Genomic DNA, 20,861 nt, shown 5'->3' with positions numbered 1-20,861 from the left:
AAATAAGCTAACTTATAGTATTAAACGAAGTGTTTGTACTGTTTTAGGTTGGTGCGTGCATTGTGAATTCAGAAAACAAGATTGTTGGGATTGGATACAACGGCATGCCTAATGGATGCAGCGATGACTTGCTACCTTGGACAAGAACAGCAGTTAGCAAACTTGACACAAAATATCCCTATGGTAAAGAATATTATCTCTAAATTAGATCACTTGTTTATTTTGGTTTTTTAAATAAAATAAAAAATATCCCTGTTTCATCAGTAAATATTTTTTTCTCTGTCATATTATTTACAATTTCTGGCTTCTAGATTGTAGGACGAACATTAAACAAAATTATACGCTGTCTTCCTCCAGAGAGAATGACCTTCCCCTTCATGCTTCACATACCATTCTACCCACCTAACCAGAATCTGTTTAGACTTTCTGCTGCATTTACTAAGCTGCCAACTATTTATCTCTTTCATCGTTCTCAGTCAGGGCAGATTGTTTAGCTGGATGGTTTCTTGAATGCACCTTTTGATATTAAGATTGGCTATTGAGTGTACTTAGTGTATTCAGTAGTACAGTGGCTCAGCTAGATCGTTGATAGGATGTCTTGAAATCCACAAATACATTTTTTTTGCAATGTCAATGTGGCTGTCTTTGCTGGGATCTTAAAAATCTTTGCTGTTACTTAAAACTAGATATACAGGCTTCTAGTTCTCACTGGTCTTGTGAAAATCTTTATAAATCTGAAATATAGGCCAGGATCCAGAGAACTGAAATACAGCTAGTTCTGTGCATCCAAGGGCAGCAGACTTCCAGAAGCAGGTTACAGTATGGCAACGGAATTTGCTGTTCAAAGAAAAAAGTAAACTAAAAAAAAATCCCAGTTGGCATACTCCATACATGGAGTTTGCCTGCCTTCAGATCTTGGCCAGAGACTGGAACATGCAATCTGTTTCCAACCGGAATGTGATTCTCAAAAATTAGGTAAACGAGTGCTAATTTATTTAATATACGTACTTCAAAAAGAGTTTTTTCTCCCTTCATATTAAGTTACTGTTCTTTCTCAAGCTCCTAGTACGGTGCTTATTGGGACTTATAAATAAATCTTGGGATTGTTCCAAGTTGACCTTGTAGCTATCAAATGAGTGTTCTATTAGGCACTTCAAAAGACTCCCTTAGTAGGTGCAAGTGATAATGGTAACAGCGCAAAATGATGCCTAAACTGTATTCATAGTGCTAGTCACTTTTTCTTAAGCTCAGTTGCCAGTTCTCTTACCTGGAGGCAAGAACTGCTTATTTATACTTCATAACTCCCTCTCCTCTTAAGAACACAAAGTGCACTTCCATAATCAAAAGAACATTCCTATCCATGCATGTAAACACATAAATGAGCTCCTTTATATTGGCAATTAGATGCTCTCTGGGAGCACTGGTGCTGTGAGATATTGCCACACTTAGGGTGGCTGAAACTACTTGGCCTTCAGCCTATGGCTTTGTTTTGTCCTGTAGGTGCTCATGAATGGGCATGTTAATGTGCTTAATGAGTTCATTACTCACTGCAAGCCTGGCCAGACTGCTTGACCTTCATTGATCTTCCGTATTTCTGGATTGTTTCCCCTCCCTTTCTCCTCTCTAAATTTCTCTCTTGTGTGACAAATTGTGCTGGCTGTTTGCCTCTGGAAGGACGCAGGCATTTGTAGCTTAACACTTTGTTAAGTTTCAGATTGATGACTCACTTTAATGAACACACATATGAATATTTGTCGGGCTCTTTTTATCTTTAATCAGTGTGTCACGCTGAACTGAATGCCATAATGAACAAGAACTCTGCAGATGTGAAAGGCTGCAGCATGTATGTTGCCTTGTTTCCGTGTAATGAATGTGCAAAGCTCATCATCCAGGCAGGTAAGGAAAGGTGCCAGCTTGATCTGTCAGTATTGCTGTGCTGCCTGTTTGTCAGTGCCTTATCACCATGTGTTTGGTTTTCAAATTGTGGCTGTTTAGATCTGAATTAATTGCACTATCAACCTTTAAGGCACTCCTTGTGCTTTCTATACTTGAGTGGTGCCAGGTTTTCCAGTACTAATTGCATCTTCTGTGATTCTTAGCTTGTTTTTAATTTAAGTTTGCAACTTCCTAGACCAAGAGCTGCCAAGGAACTGTGGAGGCATTGCATATAATTACTGTCAATTTACAGTGGTCTGACACATTGTGAACAGAATATGGGGGGTGGGGAGGGAAGAATAAACTTTGTGTGACACAAGATCTCATGGGAGTATATATGCAACATTTTAATTTGAACATCAAACATGGTAGGCACTTGAAGATTTTATCTCTTTGGTCATAAATGTCATAAGACTTCTAGGATCTCTCTTATAATTATGTCTTTCATTACAATAGTTATAAATCTTTGCACTGCAGCAGGTGTGCTGATCTGATGGGCTTTTCTTCACATTATTAGATACTAGTAAAATGCCTGTCATTATGACAAGGTTCAGAGGGAAGGCTTGTATATTTCATAGACCCTTGAGGTACATCTCTGCCTGTCGGTGAGAGTTAGGCCACCCTCTCTTAGTGGTATACTGTTGCTGCACCATTGTCCCCATGCGTAGCTCTTTACTTTGGCGAAGGTTCATAGCTCAGTGGTAGAGCGCACATTTTGCGTAGAAAAGGTCTCTGGTTCAACCTCTGCCATATCCCGTTAGGGCTGAATATTGTGGTGGCCTATTGCTCCAAGCATAAAGTTGACCTGAACATGGCTCCCCAGGTAGGGCTGGAGAAGTCAGTCTCTCTCTGGAATCCTGAAGTGCCACTGCCAGGCAATATCCTGGGCTTGATGGATCAACAGTCTGACTCCTTGCATGTTTCCCCTGCACAAGTGAAGGGTAACCCTTCACTTGGAGAGAAAAAAGGGACGTACCATTGGGATGGGGTCTAAACCTTCTATCTGCATAGCCCCATTCTGGGTTTTGTTTCTTGGTCATACTTAACTTTGATAAGATATTGGGAGAGCGAAACCAAATTTTGAGAATTGGCTTGTCATTGCAGTTGTCTTGAGCTCCATATTGTCCTTTGCCACAAATAGAATAACTTTATATAGGTAATAAGTAGGGCTGTTTTGATACAAATTTAACATTCACCAACTGTATTGGCTGGTCAAAATCTTAGTAAATAGAGGTGGAGACTTCTGCAATTATTCACTTGTAGGCTTTTTAAAGTTTATCACGATTGAAATACAAGAAGAGGGGAAAGGATACACTTAACATATAGTACATAAAAGAGCACGTTATACCTATCAATGGCATCAAAATAGGTTCTTTAGCTTACGGCTATGACAGAATTACTTAACACATGGTAAAGGGCAATTATAAAATAAAAGTGCCAAAATATACTATAAATGTAAAATAAGAATCTGTAAAATAAAATGTGTAAGTTACATAAATAAGTAGTATCTAATTATAATTGCCCTTTTAGTAATAAAGTCTACTCAAGGTTAATTTTGTAGCATATATACATTGTACAAGTAATAAAGCCTTTGAAGTCCCTAAGAGCAGTGTAGCTCTTCCTTAATTTTTGAGGCAAATAGCACTCTTAAGTAATAATTGGTCAAGATTTCCAAAATGCGCCAAATCAATTATGCATAATAAGTACATTTATCATTGTGTGTATTTGTTTTATAAACAGTAGGGCAATAGTTAAATCAATCACCAATTAAACAGTCTCCTTGACAAATATTGTACAGGCCTATTGTCAGTTATTACGCTTGGATTTTTCTCTGTCACCATTCTTCATATGTTCACGATGTGATCTTAACACAACATGTTGATAGATTGGGATATGAGTAGGATTGGGTTTGGCACACTTACAGCTAATGCTTGTAGTAAATGGAGTGGAGGAGTAGTGGAGACAAAAGTAAAAATCGCAAGAGATATGAATGCTTTGAAATTGCCCAGAATCTGCTTTAAGTAATTACATGGGGCTACCCTACTGCGTTTTTAAGGATGTATTCACAATACATACAAGGTCCTCAGAGAAGAGGTGTCTCCTGTCTTTCACTATAAAAGCATTGTGCACACTGATGGACAGTAATAGCTTCACATTCTGCAAACAGAAATGCTAGCAAAGTAGAAGGTAGTTGGATAGCAACAATTTCACAGTTGCAGTTCATTGTTGATTTGTAGAGTTCCACATATAGCTTTCTTTATATATCCACAATATACTGAACAGCCTAGAAAAAATAACAATTTTTTGTATTTCACCCTATAATATGGTTTGGACCTGAGAATCCTGAAGCTACATTCCCCCCCCCTTTTTTTTTTTAAAGCCCTATGACTGATACAGTTTTTGGCCTAATTACCAGTCCTATCCCTTTCCAAATTAAGTTAGTTTGTCATATAGCAACAGCTGTTTGGAAGCATACCTACACTGGATCTGTCATGCTGGTTTTAGCTCTTGTGATGTTGGATGAGCTACTTTAGCTTGTTTGTAACCTGTAGTTTAGGCATGTCATAACTCTTTAACTGGTGATGGAAGTTGTTTTGTTTAACTAATACAAGGTAGGTTATGTAGAGAGCACATTGATTAGGACACAAATGAGTTGGGTCCAAACTTAGTCATTCCTAGAGTTAGACCCATTGAAATCATTGGGGCTTAGGCTAGTCTGGATCCAACCTGATGTTTTTAAGGCTGGGGAAAATTCCCCTTGCTTACAGCCTTAGACTGAACAATTTAATATGTACACATAACTACTTTTATATAAATACTTCAATCCATTTTTCTAAAAGTTGCAATGTCTTTTATGTAGTAAAAGATGTTGCAATTTTACACCAAAGGCAATTGATGGGTTTGGAAAAGGAAAGGTTCCTCCTGTGCAAGCACCAAGTCATTGCTGACTCCTAGAGGGACGCCGCTTGCGCTGGCGTTTTCATGGCAGACCATAGCAGGGTGGTTTGTCATTGCCTTCCCCAGTCGTGACTACCTTTCCCCCAGCAAGCTGGGTACTCATTTTACCAACCTCGGAAGAATAGAAGGCTGAGTCGACCTGAGCTGGCTACCTGGGACCCAGCTTCCGCTGGGATCAAACACAGGTTGTGGGGAGAGTTTCGGTTGCAATACTGCCACCTACCACTCTGCGCCACACGAGGCTCTGATGGGTTTGACCCTATAGTTAAAATTCAGTGTCCATGACCAACAGAACTCTTGTTGCTGCCTACAGCAGATAGAACTCTGTGCAAGAGGCAGTCTTTTCCCTTTCTGTAGCCAGTAGTGGAGAAACGTGGTGAGCATAAGGGACTACTTTATTGGGAGCACAGCCAGTTTGGTAACTGGAAGATTCCCGCACATGTCTTTGTCAAAGACATCTTTAAATAAATGGTCCTTTTGGGGTGTATAAATCTAAATCATTCTTTCCTTGAATATACCAAAACATCTCTTTTAATTCTGGTATCTGCTCACTATTTTAGGTATAAAGGAAGTTATTTTTATGTCTGACAAATACCATGATACTCCAGAGATGACAGCTGCACGGCGCTTGTTTGATTTAGCAGGAATTATATACAGGTGAGACAATATGCAGGACATGTATCTCTTGTCCCTCCCATCCTCCTTTCATATGCCTCTGTGATCTTGTTGTGCTGTTCTGGACTACCATGTCCATTAAGGGAATTCTTACCCCTGTTCACAGTTGGTCTCAGCCCTTTTGTATGTATGCACCATGATGTAAGTAGAAAAAATGATATTAAATGTTCAAAGGGGGTAGGGCCAAATACAGGAAAGTGGTTGCCTGTTGCGAACTTTTTCTGTCGTCAATTTTGCATTGTTTGTATCCATGATAACATGATGTATGCAAAAGGGATGGAGGTGAACTGTTTTTCATGAGCTGCTTTTCTCTGTAGGTGGAATGCTAGACATGTCCGCCATGATTTTCAAGGAATCCCAACATATTTGGTGGCAGCATGCATAAAGGGTTGTCACCAAATATTTTGGGATTCCTTGCAAATTATGGCAGTCAAGTCTGCTAACCCAGGGGTGGGCAAAAGGTAGATCAATGCAGTAGATTGACAAAGATTTTTGACCCACTTGTTTAGCAGCAGCAACAAAATAACCCTCCACCACCACTCTAAATTATGTGGCTGAAATAAAGAAAACTCAGGGTTACCAGGGTAGATTTTTTGTGTCAGAGGACTGTGAGTTTCATTCTGTTCTGGTACTCAAAACAAATTCCTGGGCTCAAAATTCTGTAATTCTAGTGTATGTCTTTTGCACCAGGCTCTGCTTGGTGGATCTCAGATGTCTAGTAACAAACCAAGTAGATCCTGTGAACTTGAAGTCTGCCCACCTCTGTGCTAACCCACCCACAGAGGAAAGCAGCTCATTATCGCCATAGCTCATAAAGCTAAATGCTACAGAATTTCTATGGGGAAAGATAACCTTTATGCAAAATCTTTTACCCCATCTTCCTACATTGCATAGTATTTCTCTAATATGGCTAGCATGATTAGGCATCCTAGTTATTCACAAACAGTATTATTTATGTTTTATTTTCTGCAAAAAGGTTAAGAATTTATTGCTCCCTGAAAATAATTCCGTGTTGGTTATGTGGCTGAAACATAGTTTAAAGAATATGGCCATAGAGATGTGACATAGAATCATAGAACTGAAGGAGATGTTGGAAGCAGGGGGTGGTGGTAAATCTTGGAGTGCAAGTGATCTTCATGACAGTCCCCATAATCATGCCCCCAAGGAGAGTCCAAAACGTCAGATAGTTGTATTGATCCTTATCAACATACCTAGTGAATTTTCATCTGCACTAGGAGCGGGTCTTTTGCAAAGCTAATGGATCTTAATTGCCCATTCAAGACCATGCCACTGCAAAATACTTTGCATTACAATAGGAAACAATATATTGTTGAGAAAATTAATTTCCCCCCAGCTACTATGAGAATTGCAGCTAAGCTCAGAGGGAACAAGGAATTCTAAGGGGGGGTGGAAGATGGCATCAGCATCCCTGCTAATAAGAAAGTGTCACCCCTGCATCCCTGTGAGCCCTGGTTCCACTACATTACTGCTTAGAGGTCGTCTAGTTCAACCCCCTGCTCAATCAAGGATGTGTAGTGCAGGATGCAACCAGCGTCAACACAAGATGTCCTGCCACCTGAGGCAGGAAGATGTGTGCTGCCGCCACTGCTGCCTCCAGCACCTTCTCCTCCCCCCACCCAGAGGAGAGAGTGGGTGAGCAGTCTCTCTGCAAAGGTGCCCAGGCCTGAATGCTGTGCTTTGAGGGATCCTTCTTCAAAGCATGGCATTATGAGGTGGCCTGGAGACTTTCTGTATGGGCAACTGGTGGCCCAGTCTCCAGGGCCACCTCACAGTGCTGTGCTTTGAGGAAGGACCCCCTCAAAGTGCAGCAGTTGCGCCTGGGCATGTCTCTGGAGAGGCTACCCATCCAATCTGTTGTCCAAGGGACTCTTGTCCAGAGCGAAGGATCAGGCGGGCAGCCTCTCCGGAGAGGCCGCCTGCCTGCCCGATACCTTGTTCTGGGAGAGTTCCCCCAAACAAGAGATCAGACGAAGGATCAGGCGGGGTGGCTCTCCAGGGAGGTCGCCCGCCTGCCCGATCTCTCGTTTGGGGGACACTCCCAGAATGAGAGATCAGGTGGGTGGGCAGGCAGTCTCTCCAGAAAGTCCACCCACCCAATCTCTTCCTTTGAGCCCTCTCTGGAGAACCTGCCTGCCTGATCTTGCTTTGTGAGAGGGCCCTGTTCTGCTGTGGCACCCCGGCTGTGGAATGAACTCCCTAGAGAGGTTTGCCTCTCACCTACGTCGTACTCCTCCCGGGGCCAGGTGCAGACCTTTTTATTCTCCCAGTATTTTAGCATTTTAGCCTCCTAGTCTTTTAGCTTTGGTGTTGTAAATCTGTATTTTAAACCTCTGCATTGCTGCTAGGTTTTATTCTGGTTGTACTGTTACATTGTGGGTTTAAGTTTACATATTTTATATTGTTTTATGCTGTGCTTTGTGGTTTTAATTTTTGTGAACCGCCCAGAGAGCTTCAGCTATTGGGTAGTATAGAAATGAAATCAATCAATCAGAGATGCAGGGGTGAAGATGGCGGTTCCTCCAAGGAGGCCTGCTTGCTGCTCTCCTGCTGTGGCATTTGCCACAGCAGGTGAACAGGGCCAGTGCAGTGGCAGTACCCATAGGGGCCCTTCCAGGGGCTGAACCTCCTGATCTGCTGCCTGAGCAGGGGATACACTCTGCCTCATGGGAGGGCTGGCCCTGGATGCAACTATAGTATCCCTGACAGAGGACCATCCAGCCTCTGCTGAAATACCTCCAGTGAAGGAGACCCACTACCTCCTGAGGCATACTGTTCTACTGTTGAACAGCTCTTAGTCATAGTTTTTAGCTGAAATCTGCTCCTCTGCAATTTCCGCCCTTGGTTCTAGTCCTGCCCTCTGGAGCAACAAATAGCAAGTCTAGAGGCAGACTGCCCTTGTCTCCTGGTAGGATAGTTTCCCTGCCTAAGCACAATGCTATGCATCCTTAGTCAGAAGTAAGTCCCATGGAGTTCAGTGGGGTTTACTTCCATGTAAGAGTATATAAGATTAGAGCCTTAGGCTGCACTTCTGCCCCAACTTATCTGAGAGTAATTCCCGTTGAATTCAGTGGGTCTATGTCTCTGAGCAGACATGCATAGGACTGCACTGTTTATCTCTAGACATGCCTTAGAGGTCAGTTTTAAATCTGTATGTAGGCTCACCTGTTGTATTGTGAGCACATGCTTCCAAACCAAATATTCAAAACATGTTTTCCCCAAAGAGATATATTTTAGTTAAAAAAGAAAACAAATGAAAGACATACAATTCTACATTGAAAGTGTTCTTGTCTGTAGGGGTGAAATAGTCCTTTACCTGTCCCTGAGGCCACTTCAGGCAAGTTCTCTCATGGAATCTATGGCCCAAGGAAACAAGGGTAGATTTTAAAAGAGACTCAGGGAGATAAATGTGATCAGCAACTAATGTGATATGTTTATGTGCTGTAGTAAGAGGCTAATTCTGTCTTCAAAAATTGATAATGTTTTATACTATTAATTTAGAAACTTCTTAAATTTTTCATGTATAACATTTCTGACAGTGAAAATTTAAGGCAGACTGCTAGCTTCAGGGCAAAGTAAAAATCATGAACCAGTGCAGCAGCATTTGAAATTCTGCTCTAAAATTCTTCAGTGTATTATATGTCTACCACAGGCACTAGGTGAAGAAGAGGTGTATCTCATGCTGTTACAAGTGAAATCTTCCCAGAATTTGTCCATTGTTATACCGCCTTCAGCATTTTCAGCTGATAGGCTGGATAAAGTTTGTATGCAAACATCCTCCCAAACTTGTCCTTCATTGTGTTAACTATTTTTGCTTTGAGTATTGATTTGTGAGGATATGGCTGTGTTTAATGAATCTCTAGAACTGAATTGTCAAGCTTAATGAGACACTAAATCCACACTATTTGCATAATCCCCTGTTTACTGGTAGATTGTAAAATATATACACAGTCCCCAAATACCTTTCTTGCTAATTGCTGCAGCAGATGCTCTAATGATGTAAAAGGATGAGCTTTGTTGGGGATATTAATTTCACAATTCTAAAGTTGTAACTTTAAAATTATTCTGGTTTCACTAGTTTATATTTTTTCTCGCTTGCATAATGCAGTGTATTTTCCCCTTTGCTCTAAGATTACTGAAGCAAACTTTGGAAGTTTTCTGTGAAAAATTGGCAGGGAAAAAAGATATCAAATGTTACAGAAAAACTGGTTACATGATGCCACCTCCTGCAGCTAAGTTGTTAGAAATCCTTTGACTCCTGGCTAATTTATGAACTCCACTAGCTGAAGAACATACAGACTAAGCAACCCCATGTGTCTTTTTGTCTTAGTCTTTCTTGTCCGGGTTTCTCTCAGTATGGTGCACTATAATTGGCTCCTATAGAGATAAAACACAGAGTGAAACCAAGGGTATTTTTTTCCTTCTTAAAATTTAGTTTGGAGCCAAGGCAAACAAAATGTTTAACTACTTCACTAGCTAACACCCATTTCTCTCTCTCTCTCTTTCTCTCTTCATTATTTTTAGGAAATTCAAACCAAAGTGCAGTAAGATAGTCATTGATTTTGATTCAGTTAACAGCAGACCAAGTCAAAAGTCTCTGTGAGTTACATCTAATTAAATCTCTAGAAGATTGTGATTATCCTTCTCTTAGAAGCTGCTAATGCCTTTCATCTTGAAGTTAGGCATAACTTTTTAATAGCCACTACAGTTTAAGAAGACATCTAAAGAATGTGTTGGGCCTAGATAATTTTTGTCTTCACTGCCATACTTTTAGGCTTTGACTTCCTATACTTTGCCAAACCTTCTCTAACTGGAATTTGTAGGTGAGACCTGGATTTGTGTGTGAACAATAAAAAAGCTGTTTAGTTTTTTGTGTTGACTATCCAACGCCTGATCTGACTGAAGGGAACCAAAATCTCAACTAATAACCTATGAATATTGACTCAGTCAGGACAACTGATAGACAACTTCATTGACATAACTGCAAGGAACATGTCTAGACATGGCTAGAAAGTTGATATATAGAGTACAAATTATTGAAAATCTTGTTTTTCAAGCAATATAACTCCATATACAACAGCCAAAACATTGTGTTGTGTGAAATCCATACTGGTGTATTATAACTTCATAATTTACCAGATGTTTATCTCTTTAATTGGTTCTTCTGTTGCAGTGTAGTATTTGAGCATATGTTCAAAAATATTTGAAAAATGTTTTGTATTGGGTGTAGTTTTAGATAGCTTTAATTCCTTTTCCCCAAGACACCTTCTATTTGGTAGAGGATAAGTGAATAAATCATTAGACTTTCACCTATGGGACCCTGTTTGGAACTGATTTTAATGTCTAAAAGGAAACTCGTTTATTGGTCTAAATCTCTGATAGACAATCCTGCACATTACAATTCAGGAACCAGCCTTCGAGGTAACTTAATCACTACTTTTCCTCTAAGGGAAATGAGGAGATTCAGTCCGTGCTGAGGTTGTACATGCCAAGTGTCATAATTATAGTTTTAGCTTGCTTTTAGTTGTTAAAAACTGGCTGTGTGCCATACGTTTCAGGAACATTGGCTAAAGCTATCAAAAGCTTTCAATATCTCCCCTTCAATTTGATTTTGAAAAAAATTAAATGTGCCTAATTGTCTTTGTGTAGAAAATGGTTCTGATCCCAAAGGTATTTGTGTGCTTTTAAAAAAAAAAAAATTGTGTTGTGGGCTCTTATTTTCTATGTTGAAATCATTCTGTATATGAAGATATTATGTAATTTGGCTTGCTACCAGTATTATGAAAGTCTTATTAAAATCCTACTTTGTTGAAGTAGACTCATTATTATTATATTACACTGTGTGCTTGGCTCTAGAGGGCTGCAGTTTCAGTAATCATATGCAAAGTGTATTTTGTATATTTGTGATATAATTACATAAAGTGTAATGATCAAAAATTACTTTTCTGCTAAAGGAATGTCATGCTATGGTGGCGATTACATGTAAACTTTTAAAGATATTTTCTAATATGTAGCCATTTGATACTTCCCTTCAGCTTCCCCTATCTTCCATCTGAAATTTGGCTTAATTATTTTTGGAAGGCTTTTCTTAATTTGTGGGTCAGCCTAGCTACATATCTTCTATATTTATGGGAAAAGTATTCAGTTTTATTAAATGTATTTCTTTTTGGTTGTGTCTTTCTATATTTTGAGTGGAGCAAACCTTAAGAAACACAACAACCTCACTGGGTTGCAAACTCCAACTGATTCTGCCTGAGAGGGAGTACTTACACAAGAAGAAAAAATGTAGGGTAGCACCAATTAAGAGTAGTGAGAATTGACGACCTAAGTAGGTAATAGGAAACAGCTTATTGTGAAGAAATGCCAGAGCTCAATGCAAGATAATGTTAGTTATGCTTTCTTATCTAGTTTGGATTAGTCTAGGAGTTTTCCCCCAATAAACTCAATGGGACTTCTGAGTAAATGTGATTAGGATAGGCTGTTAAGGAATTGAATTGCACCAGACGAAGATATTGTTAGACTACAACTTCCATCATCCCTGACAATTGACTGGTGCTGAAGGGAATTGAAGTCCAACAATATATGGAGGGCCATAGGTTCCCTACCCCTGGCATAGTACCTTCATATCTGGTACAAATCCACATTTCAAACACAGCCTCACTTTAAAAATTCTGCTAATAAGTATGAAGTTTTAGAAGGGTGATAGTAGATTATCTCCTATCTGCTCAGCAATTGTAACTACTTTATTAAGTACTGGTAGAAACTTTAATTAAGTAAATGGTTAATCAAACACGTAGACGTTAAAAGTCTGATTTGCAATGGCTCTGTTCTTAATATTGCAGATCTTGAGGATGAATGGAATTGTGTTGTCCAGATACTTTGCCTTTTTCTGTTTCTGCTTTAAGCTTGTTGCCTGTAGAGGGAAATATTCCAGATAGAGTCATACTATAAGGCATTACATGATAATTGCGTCATAATGGCACTAAATCTGAAGGGAGTGTTGCTGGCTGTCACGACCAATAAGTAACATGAAGGGTCCAAACTGCTCAACAGAATTGTTGCACTCGAAAGAGAGACATACAGGGAGATAAGAGTCTGAACTGAACACTGGCTACCATGTCACTGCTGGTTGATCTTCAAGAACGTAAAAGTATATGGTTGGCCTATAAACTTAGAAAGGAAAAAGAAAAGAAAACAATTGTGAAAATAAGTGAAAGCGGATTAGAATTAACTGATAATGTGGCAATTCAGAAAGCCTTTTATCAATATTATTCAAATGTGTATAAAGGACAGGATATCTACCCAGAATTAATGGATAAACATATTCATAAACAAAATTTACCAAAAATTACTAAGGAACAAAAACAAATGATGAATGGCCCAATAACAGTAAATGAAATGGTGAAAGCAATAAAAAAAATTAAATTGGGAAAAACTCCGGGACCAGATGGAATATCAGGATTATATTATAAGAAGTGTGAAGAAGAAATCTTACAACTGTTGAAAAATATGATGAACAGTATTTTAGAAAAGGAGATACCGGAAACAAGGAAAACAGCATATATAACATTAATATCTAAAGAAGGACAGGATTTAACCTCAACAAAAAACTACAGACCAATCTCATTATTAAACAATGACTATAAGATATTTGCAACAATTTTGGCAGAAAGGCTCAAGAAAATGTTGCAAGAGTTTGTATATGAGGACCAAAGTGGTTTCTTACCAAGGAGACAGATGAGAGATAATGTAAGAATGATCTTGAATGTGGTGGAATGTTTGGAAAAACACCCAGAAAAACAAGCAGCTCTGATCTTTTTAGATGCAGAGAAAGCATTTGATAATCTCAACTGGAAATTTTTAATTAAAACTTTAGAAGAACTGGACTTGGAGAAAACTTTATAAAATCGGTGAAATCGGTATATACCGATCAAAAGGCTCAAATAATTATAAATGGGGATTTGACTAAACCTTGTGAGATACAAAGAGGAACAAGACAAGGTTGCCCATTGTCACCGCTACTGTTTATATTGGTTTTAGAATTATTGAACAGAGATATAAAACAAGATGATCAAATTACAGGAATTAAGATTAAAAAGAAATATAAGGTGAGGGCTTCTGCAGATGACTTGGTGTTTATGTTGGAAGAACCTTTAAAGGGAATTGAAATTTTAATGAAAAAATTAAAAGAATTTGGAGCAGTGGCAGGGTTCAAAGTTAATAAACAGAAAACAATTTTTTTTAACAAAGAATATGAATGTTCAAGAAAAAAAAGTTGATGGATAAGATTGGCTTCCAAATTAAAAAGAAAGTAAAATGTTTGGGAGTCCTTTTGACAAATATGAATTGTATGCTTTTTCAAAATAACTATGTTAAAGTGTGGAATGAAATTAAACCTATTAAAATGGGAAAAATTACAATTATCACTTTTGGGAAGAATTGCAATGATCAAAATGAATGTATTACCTAGAAGGTTATTTTTTTTTCAAATGACACCCATTATTACATCAGATTTACCTTTTAAGCAGTGGCAGAGAGATATAATGAAGTTTATATGGAAGCAAAAAAACCAAGAGTTAAAATAAAAATTTTACAAGATGCAAAGGAAAGAGGTGGTTTGGGATTACCAGATTTTAAAAGCTGTTTTTCTGCCTGCTGCTTGATGTGGATGAAGGAATGGGTGAGGCTGAAAAATAGAAGACTTTTAGAACTAGAAGAACATGAATTGAGATATGGGTGGCATGGTTATTTGTGGTATGATAAAACAAAAGTGAATGTAGATTTTAATAATTACTATATAAGATGGCTGTGTTAAGAATTTGGAATAAATATAAATTAAGGTTCTATCAAAGAATACCACTTTGGATATCTTTACAAGAAGTAATGCATAGAAGAGAATTTGATAGCACGCATAAATGGATAAGATATAATTTACTGGAACTGTCACAAGGGGAATATAAGTTAAAATCAAGGGAAAGCTTATTGGAAGAAGGTCATTTATGTCAGTGGTTTTCATATTTGCAAATTAAAGAAAGATTTAAAATAAATGAAAAAAATGGTGGATTTGAACAAACAGAATCTGAGTTTGAAACAGCACTGTGTACAAATGATGAACATGTTATTGCTAAACTATAAATTACTGTTAAGGTATGAGACAGAGGATGAACAAATAAAAGATTTTATGATAAAATGGGCACAAAATGTTGGTCATAATATATCAATGGAAGAGTGGGAAAGTATGTGGGGAAAAGATTTAAGATTTACTTTATGTACAAGTCTTAAAGAGAATTTTTATAAGATGATGTGTAGATGGTGTATGTCACCGTTTAAATTGTCTAAAATGTATAAAGATGTTTCTGGAAAATGTTGGAAATGTGAAGATCAAGAGTGAACATTTTACCGTTTATAGTGGACTTGTAAAAAAGCTAAAACATTTTGGAAACGAATACAGTCTTTAGCTCAAATAATATTAAAAACTACTATAGAATTAAAGCCAGAAACTTTTTTATTGGGGCTAATAGATAAACACGTAAAAGAGAAGGGGGGAACCTTCTTTCTCTACATGACAATGGCTGCAAGGTTATTGTATGCACAAAAGTGGAAGAATGAAACAATACCAACTGTGAGTGAGTGGATCATGAAAATGATGGAGCTGGCAGAGATGGCAAAACTTACTATTATAATTAAAGAAGGATCAACAACTACATTTATGTTAGATTGGAAACCTTTTATAGAATTTGTACAAGAAATAGAGAAAAATGATATCTATGTATGTGGATTTTGAACTTTGAGATGGTTCTCTTTTTTTGTTGATAAAATTAGGAGAGAAATGAGATAATGTCTGTGAACTCAATGTATGATATACAGTCAGGGCCAGAAATATTGGAACAAGGATAACTGTTTTGGCAGTTGGCCTCTGTACACCACCACATTGAAGTTGAAAGGAAACACACCCAGACGGGAGCCAAGTCAGGACTTGCAGCTGTAATTCAAGGGGTTGGACAAAAGTGGGGCACTAACCATTCAGGAAGGACAGCCAGTGGCATACCCCCCCCATCGTTGGTGGCTCATAAGTAATGGAACGAATGGCTGAGAAGGAGCTGCATGGCCAGGTGTGGCCTGTTTCCTGGGTACCCCATGACCAATCAAGCAGATAAAAGGCCTGGAGGTGGTTCTGAGTGTTACATTTGCATTTGGTAGCTGTTCACTGGAACTCCCAAAATGAGGTCCAAAGTGGTGTCCATGCAAGTGAAGGAGGCCATCATTAGGCTGAGGAAACAAAATAAACCCATCGTAGAGATAGCAAAAACATTGGGAGTGGGAGTGGCCCATTGGGAGTGGCCAATACAGCAGTTTGGAACATCCTGAAAAAGAAAGAATTAATGGCAAGTTCAGTAAGCAGCAAAAGGCCTGGCAGACCTCGGAAGACAACTAAAGTGGATGACCACAGAATTCTGCTCATGGTGAAGAGAAACCCTTTACAATATCTAGCCAGGTCAAGAACGCTGTTGCGGAGGTAGGCATGTCATTGTCAACATCTACAGTCAAGAGATGGCTTTATGAATGTAAATACAGAGGCTTCACAACAAGGTGCAAACCACTGGTAACGCTCAAGAACAGAAAGGCCAGATTAGCCTTGGCCAGCAAACACCTTAAAAACTGGCCAGTTCTGGAATAAGATTCTTTGGACTGAGGAAACCAAGATTAACTTGTACCAAACTGATGGGAAGAGAACAGTATGGAGATGGAAAGGAACAGCTCATGATCCAACGCATACCACATCATGTGTCAAACATGGTGGAGGCAGTGTTATGGCACGGGCATGTATGGCTGCCAATGGAACTGGGTCACTGGTGTTCATTGATGACCTGACTGCCGAATGCTGCCAAACTGATAGGATGCCACTTCATATTGCAGATGGATCATGACCCAAAACATACAGCAAAAGCTACCCAAGAGTTTCTCCAGGCGAAGAAGTGGGATGTTCTTCAATGGCCAAATCAGTCACCTGATCTCCACCCAGTAGAGCATGCTTTTCACTTCCTGAAGACAAGACTGAAGGCAGAAAGACCCACAAACAAGCAGCAGCTGAAGGCAGCTGCAGTAAAGGCCTGGCAAAGCATCTCGAGGGAGGAAACTCAGCATTTGGTCATATCCATGGGTTCCAGACTTCAGGCAGTCATTGACTGCAAAGGATTTTCATCCAGGTATTAAAGGCGATCCTTAAGTTTGAAATGATGTTGGTTTGTTCCATTACTTATGAGCCACCAACGATGGGTGTGTGTGTATGCCACTAGCTGTCCTTCCTGAATGATTAGTGCCCCACTTTTGTCAAACCTCTTGAATTACAGCTGAAAGTCCTGCCTTTGCTCCCATCTGGGTGTGTTGCCTTTCAACTTCAATGTGGGGGTGTACAGAAGCCAACTGCCAAAACAGTTACATTTGTTCCAATATTTCTGGCCCTGACTGTACAACTAATATAAGAACTAGATAATAATAATAAGCATTTGTTGTGTAAGGGGAGCCAGAGCTAGATATCTTACAATCTTAAGAGATATTTTAGTGTATGTGTATTGTGTGTTTATGTTGTTGTTTTTTGTTTTGTTTAAAAATAAATATAAAAAAAAGAATGTAAAAGTGTAAAATGGGGAGACAGAAAAACAACTCTTACAGGCCATTCTCAGTCAACAGATAACAGAGCTGATTCGGTTGAATATTAGCACAATGTTTCCATTGTTCTTCTCTTGCTAGTGACCTGGTTCACAGATAACGCTAACCCTAATCCATGGTTTATTTAATCCATGGATTGTTGCCCTACCCAAGGTTTGCCTGGCAGATGATCAAACAAACCATGGTTTGTTTTCCCCAACATGGATTGTTTGTTTCCCTTCTCCTTCATCCACTTCCTCCCCATATCCTAACTGTCTTTGTGATGCTGTAGTACTGGCATGTAGAGCAACTGGTGTGTGTTTTTACCACTCTTGCCTGCTCCCTCTGTAGCCTGACCAAACAACCCATGAGTTCTCTGTCTGGGTTGTTCATGGATAACAAACCATAGTTTGTTTGTGTGTGTGCTCCACATCATGACTACCCAGAATTCAATAACCCATGGGTTAACTAAGCCATCGGTTACAGTTATGTGTGAATCAGGTCAGTGTCTGGTTTTTTTTTTAATTAATGTGTATTCCATTTTTTCTTGGAAGGTTTCAAAAAGTCCCCATGAACCCAAAGAAACATGGTATGCTCAAACTGTCAAGTAAGGCCCTGGAATGTTATTTTACAACACATTTTAGTTACATAGTTTAAGAAGCTTCTCTGTGGCTCAGGCTGGCTTTTACCTTTCTTGTATTATGTAGTTCTGCTTGGAATATTGTTGGATTAAAAAGTACTTATTAAAATTAAGTTTTGTAGTTTATAATAAGCACTCTTAATATTTATGATGATGATGATTTATTGCATTTCTATACTGCCACATAGATGAAGCTATCTGGATGGTTTACAAAGGTTAAAAACATTAAAAATACAATATGGAAAATTTAGAAACACACAGACAGTATACACAGAAACAAAATATATCTAAATATACGTGCATGTAATAATGTACACACACTAAAGAACCTAATAATCCTTGAAGGCAGTGTTGCTATTGCCTCTATTAAATGAGTTGTATGAATACCTCCCTCCCACTCATGTGGTGTTACTGGTGGCACTTCCATCCAGGGATCTCTTGGGCAATGTGATGGCTGTTGCCTAGACCAGTGGTTCTTAAAATTTCTACCTGTGGGGAGCACTTTTCACATGGTGGTGGAACTCCTGAGCTTCTACCATGGATCTCTGTACATCTAGGATGTTCTAGGGCAGGGGTAGGCAACTTGTAGGCCAAACATCTAGAGGGCCACAACTCCCATCCTTCCTCACCATTGGCTAGAGCTGATGGGAGTTGTAGACCAAAACATTTGGTGGGCCATAAGTTGCCCACCCCTGTTCTTTGGTGTTTGCGCATACCAGTTGAGCATACCAATGTGGAGCTGCAGGGTGCAGCAGCAAATCAGTAGTGATGGGCAGAAGTTTTTTTTGCCATTGCTGATCTCTCCATTCAGTTCCTGATAAGCTTGACTGCAACCTGAGAATATAGTTTGAAAACTCCAGAGCTAGAATGTTCCTGATGCAACAAGCTATATGCTGTGTCACTCATATTGCATTAGTCAAGCATCCCCAGGGGAATAAAAGAAAACTAATAATAAAATGTTCACCTCTGTGTAATGTTTTGAGATGGGTTCCATGGTAGAGCTATCAAATGTCCACAGAGAGCTCCACAGGAACAGTTCAGGCTTAACCAAAGCATATTCCTTTTAAAGTTAAGAACAAAGTAGCTGTATTTAAGCCATCCCATTCTGAGATTATTGAATTTATACTGCTTTTACTGCATTGGCCGTTTTCCAATGCCAGAATGCAAGTACAGCAATGATAGAGAGTTTTCTATTATAAATCCAATAACAGTTTACGGCTTTGTTCTTCTGGGGTCCTAAATCACATCTGGCTGATAACCTGGTTTGATTCTTTTAGTTTTCGATAGGTTACAGAAATATGTCTTCAATAAAGGAGCATTTGTATGTGCTGAGTTTTGCTGTGTACTCAAGGAGCTCAGACCAGTCTCGTCCCATCCCACCATAAAGTGGGCTCCTTCTCCTTGTGGGATATCCACTTTGTTATCAACAGAGTTTGATAAAGTGGGATATCCACTTCGTTAGCAACAGAGTTGATCAACAGAGCATGTGCACAAGTTTGGCTTCAGTTGCAAAAGTGGTTTCAGGTATGCATCCCCATTTCACATGTAGACCTTATACTTGTATGTCTGAAACCCACCAACCCCCTCAAAAAGCTGGTTTGAAACTCAACATTAAAACTAAGATCATGGCATCTGGCCCCATCACTTTCTGGCATATAGAAGGGGAAGAAATGGAAGCAGTGACAGATTTTATTTTCTTGGGCTCCAAGATCACCACAGACGGTGACTGTAGCCATGAAATTAAAAGACACTTGCTCCTTGGGGGGAAAGCTATGGCAAACCTAGAGAGCATAGTAAGAAGCAGAGACATCACCTTGCCGACAAAGGTCCGTCTAATCAAAGCTGTGGTTTTCCCAGTAGTAATGTATGGCTGTGAGAGCTGGACTATAAGGAAGTCTGAGCGCCGAAGAATTGATGCTTTCGAACTGTGGTGCTGGAGAAGACTCTTACGAGTCCCCTGGACTGCAAGGAGGTCAAATCAGTCCATCCTAAAGGAAATCAACCCTGAGTGCTCATTGGAAGGACAGATACTGAAGCTGACGCTCAAATATTTTGGCCACCTAATGCGAAGAGAAAACTCTCTGGAAAAGACCCTGATGCTGGGAAAGACTGAAGGCAAAAGGAGAAGGGGACGGCAGAGGATGAGATGGCTAGATAGCATCACCGATGCAATGAATATGAACTTGAGCACACTCTGGGAGAGAGCGCAGGACAGGAAGGCCTGGCGTGCTATGGTCCATGGGGTCACGAAGAGTCGGACACGACTGAACAACAACAACAACTTATTTGGCCTGTTTTCTATGTTTCGTAGCATGCAAATAATGAATAAGGCATGGGAAGCACCTGTGTATCATTCTCAAATATATTTTTGTTTAGGATCTATCTTGTCTTTGAACCAAGCCATAGAACTTACTCCTGAATACCTACTATCTGCGGGTCAAGAAGTGGATAAAAATAAAACCAGTTGATATTATAGAATAAGTACAAGATGGTGTATTTGGCATTTTGCTACTGTAGATTGAAGTAACCCTTTTACTTATACTTTCATTTCGTCATACATAAACAAGTAGCACTCTTGATCTTTTGGGGTGGTATCATCTCTTACCCTGACAGATAATAGACATAAATAGTAACACACAGCTACTCTTTTCCTTTAGGGGAGAGCATCCACACCCTGACAAGCAATTCTACCATAGGTAGAACCCAACAGGGTGCTTATGCCCTGCCGATTCTCTTACACCTTGCCATTTCTATTGCGCAAGAGGCCCCCACTACTTGCACACTGGCAATTTAGTGCTTCCGGGGCAGCCCGAAATGAGCAGAAACACTAGTTTCTGGAAGGAGGCAAGTCGGCCAAAGCTAACATAAGAGAACTCTGCCGACCTGCCTCCTTCCAGAAACTACCATTTCCGCTCATTTCAGGGCTTCTGCTAGGAAAGCACTAAAACTCTCTTACATAAGCAGTGGATCCTGCTTGCACAACAGA

At 39.4% G+C, this 20,861-nt stretch overlaps 1 protein-coding gene across 5 annotated transcripts in view; it reads left to right on the top strand.

Annotated features, from left to right (window-relative positions):
• The window catches only part of DCTD (dCMP deaminase), a 30,690-nt gene extending 10,848 nt beyond the window's left edge, over window positions 1-19,842 (top strand). For 2 of the 5 annotated variants that reach the window (XM_084856502.1, XM_084856500.1), the window contains exons 3-7: window positions 48-183; window positions 1,780-1,896; window positions 5,454-5,550; window positions 10,111-10,185; window positions 19,736-19,842. In XM_084856502.1, coding sequence (XP_084712628.1) covers window positions 48-183; window positions 1,780-1,896; window positions 5,454-5,550; window positions 10,111-10,185; window positions 19,736-19,751 — 441 coding nt within the window. In that variant the 3' untranslated portion in view covers window positions 19,752-19,842. Of the gene's footprint in view, window positions 1-47; window positions 184-1,779; window positions 1,897-5,453; window positions 5,551-10,110; window positions 11,756-19,735 lie in introns of those variants that run through there. The other 3 variants (XM_084856503.1, XM_084856501.1, XM_084856504.1) reach the window with 2 other exon arrangements.
• Window positions 19,843-20,861: the final 1,019 nt, after the last annotated feature.

Source organism: Heloderma suspectum, chromosome 5, assembly GCF_057233095.1.
Source record: "Heloderma suspectum isolate Gila_16-S chromosome 5, 16-S_ref, whole genome shotgun sequence".
NCBI classification, from domain to species: Eukaryota; Metazoa; Chordata; class Lepidosauria; order Squamata; family Helodermatidae; genus Heloderma; species Heloderma suspectum.
This window is presented reverse-complemented; position numbering and strand designations above follow the sequence as displayed.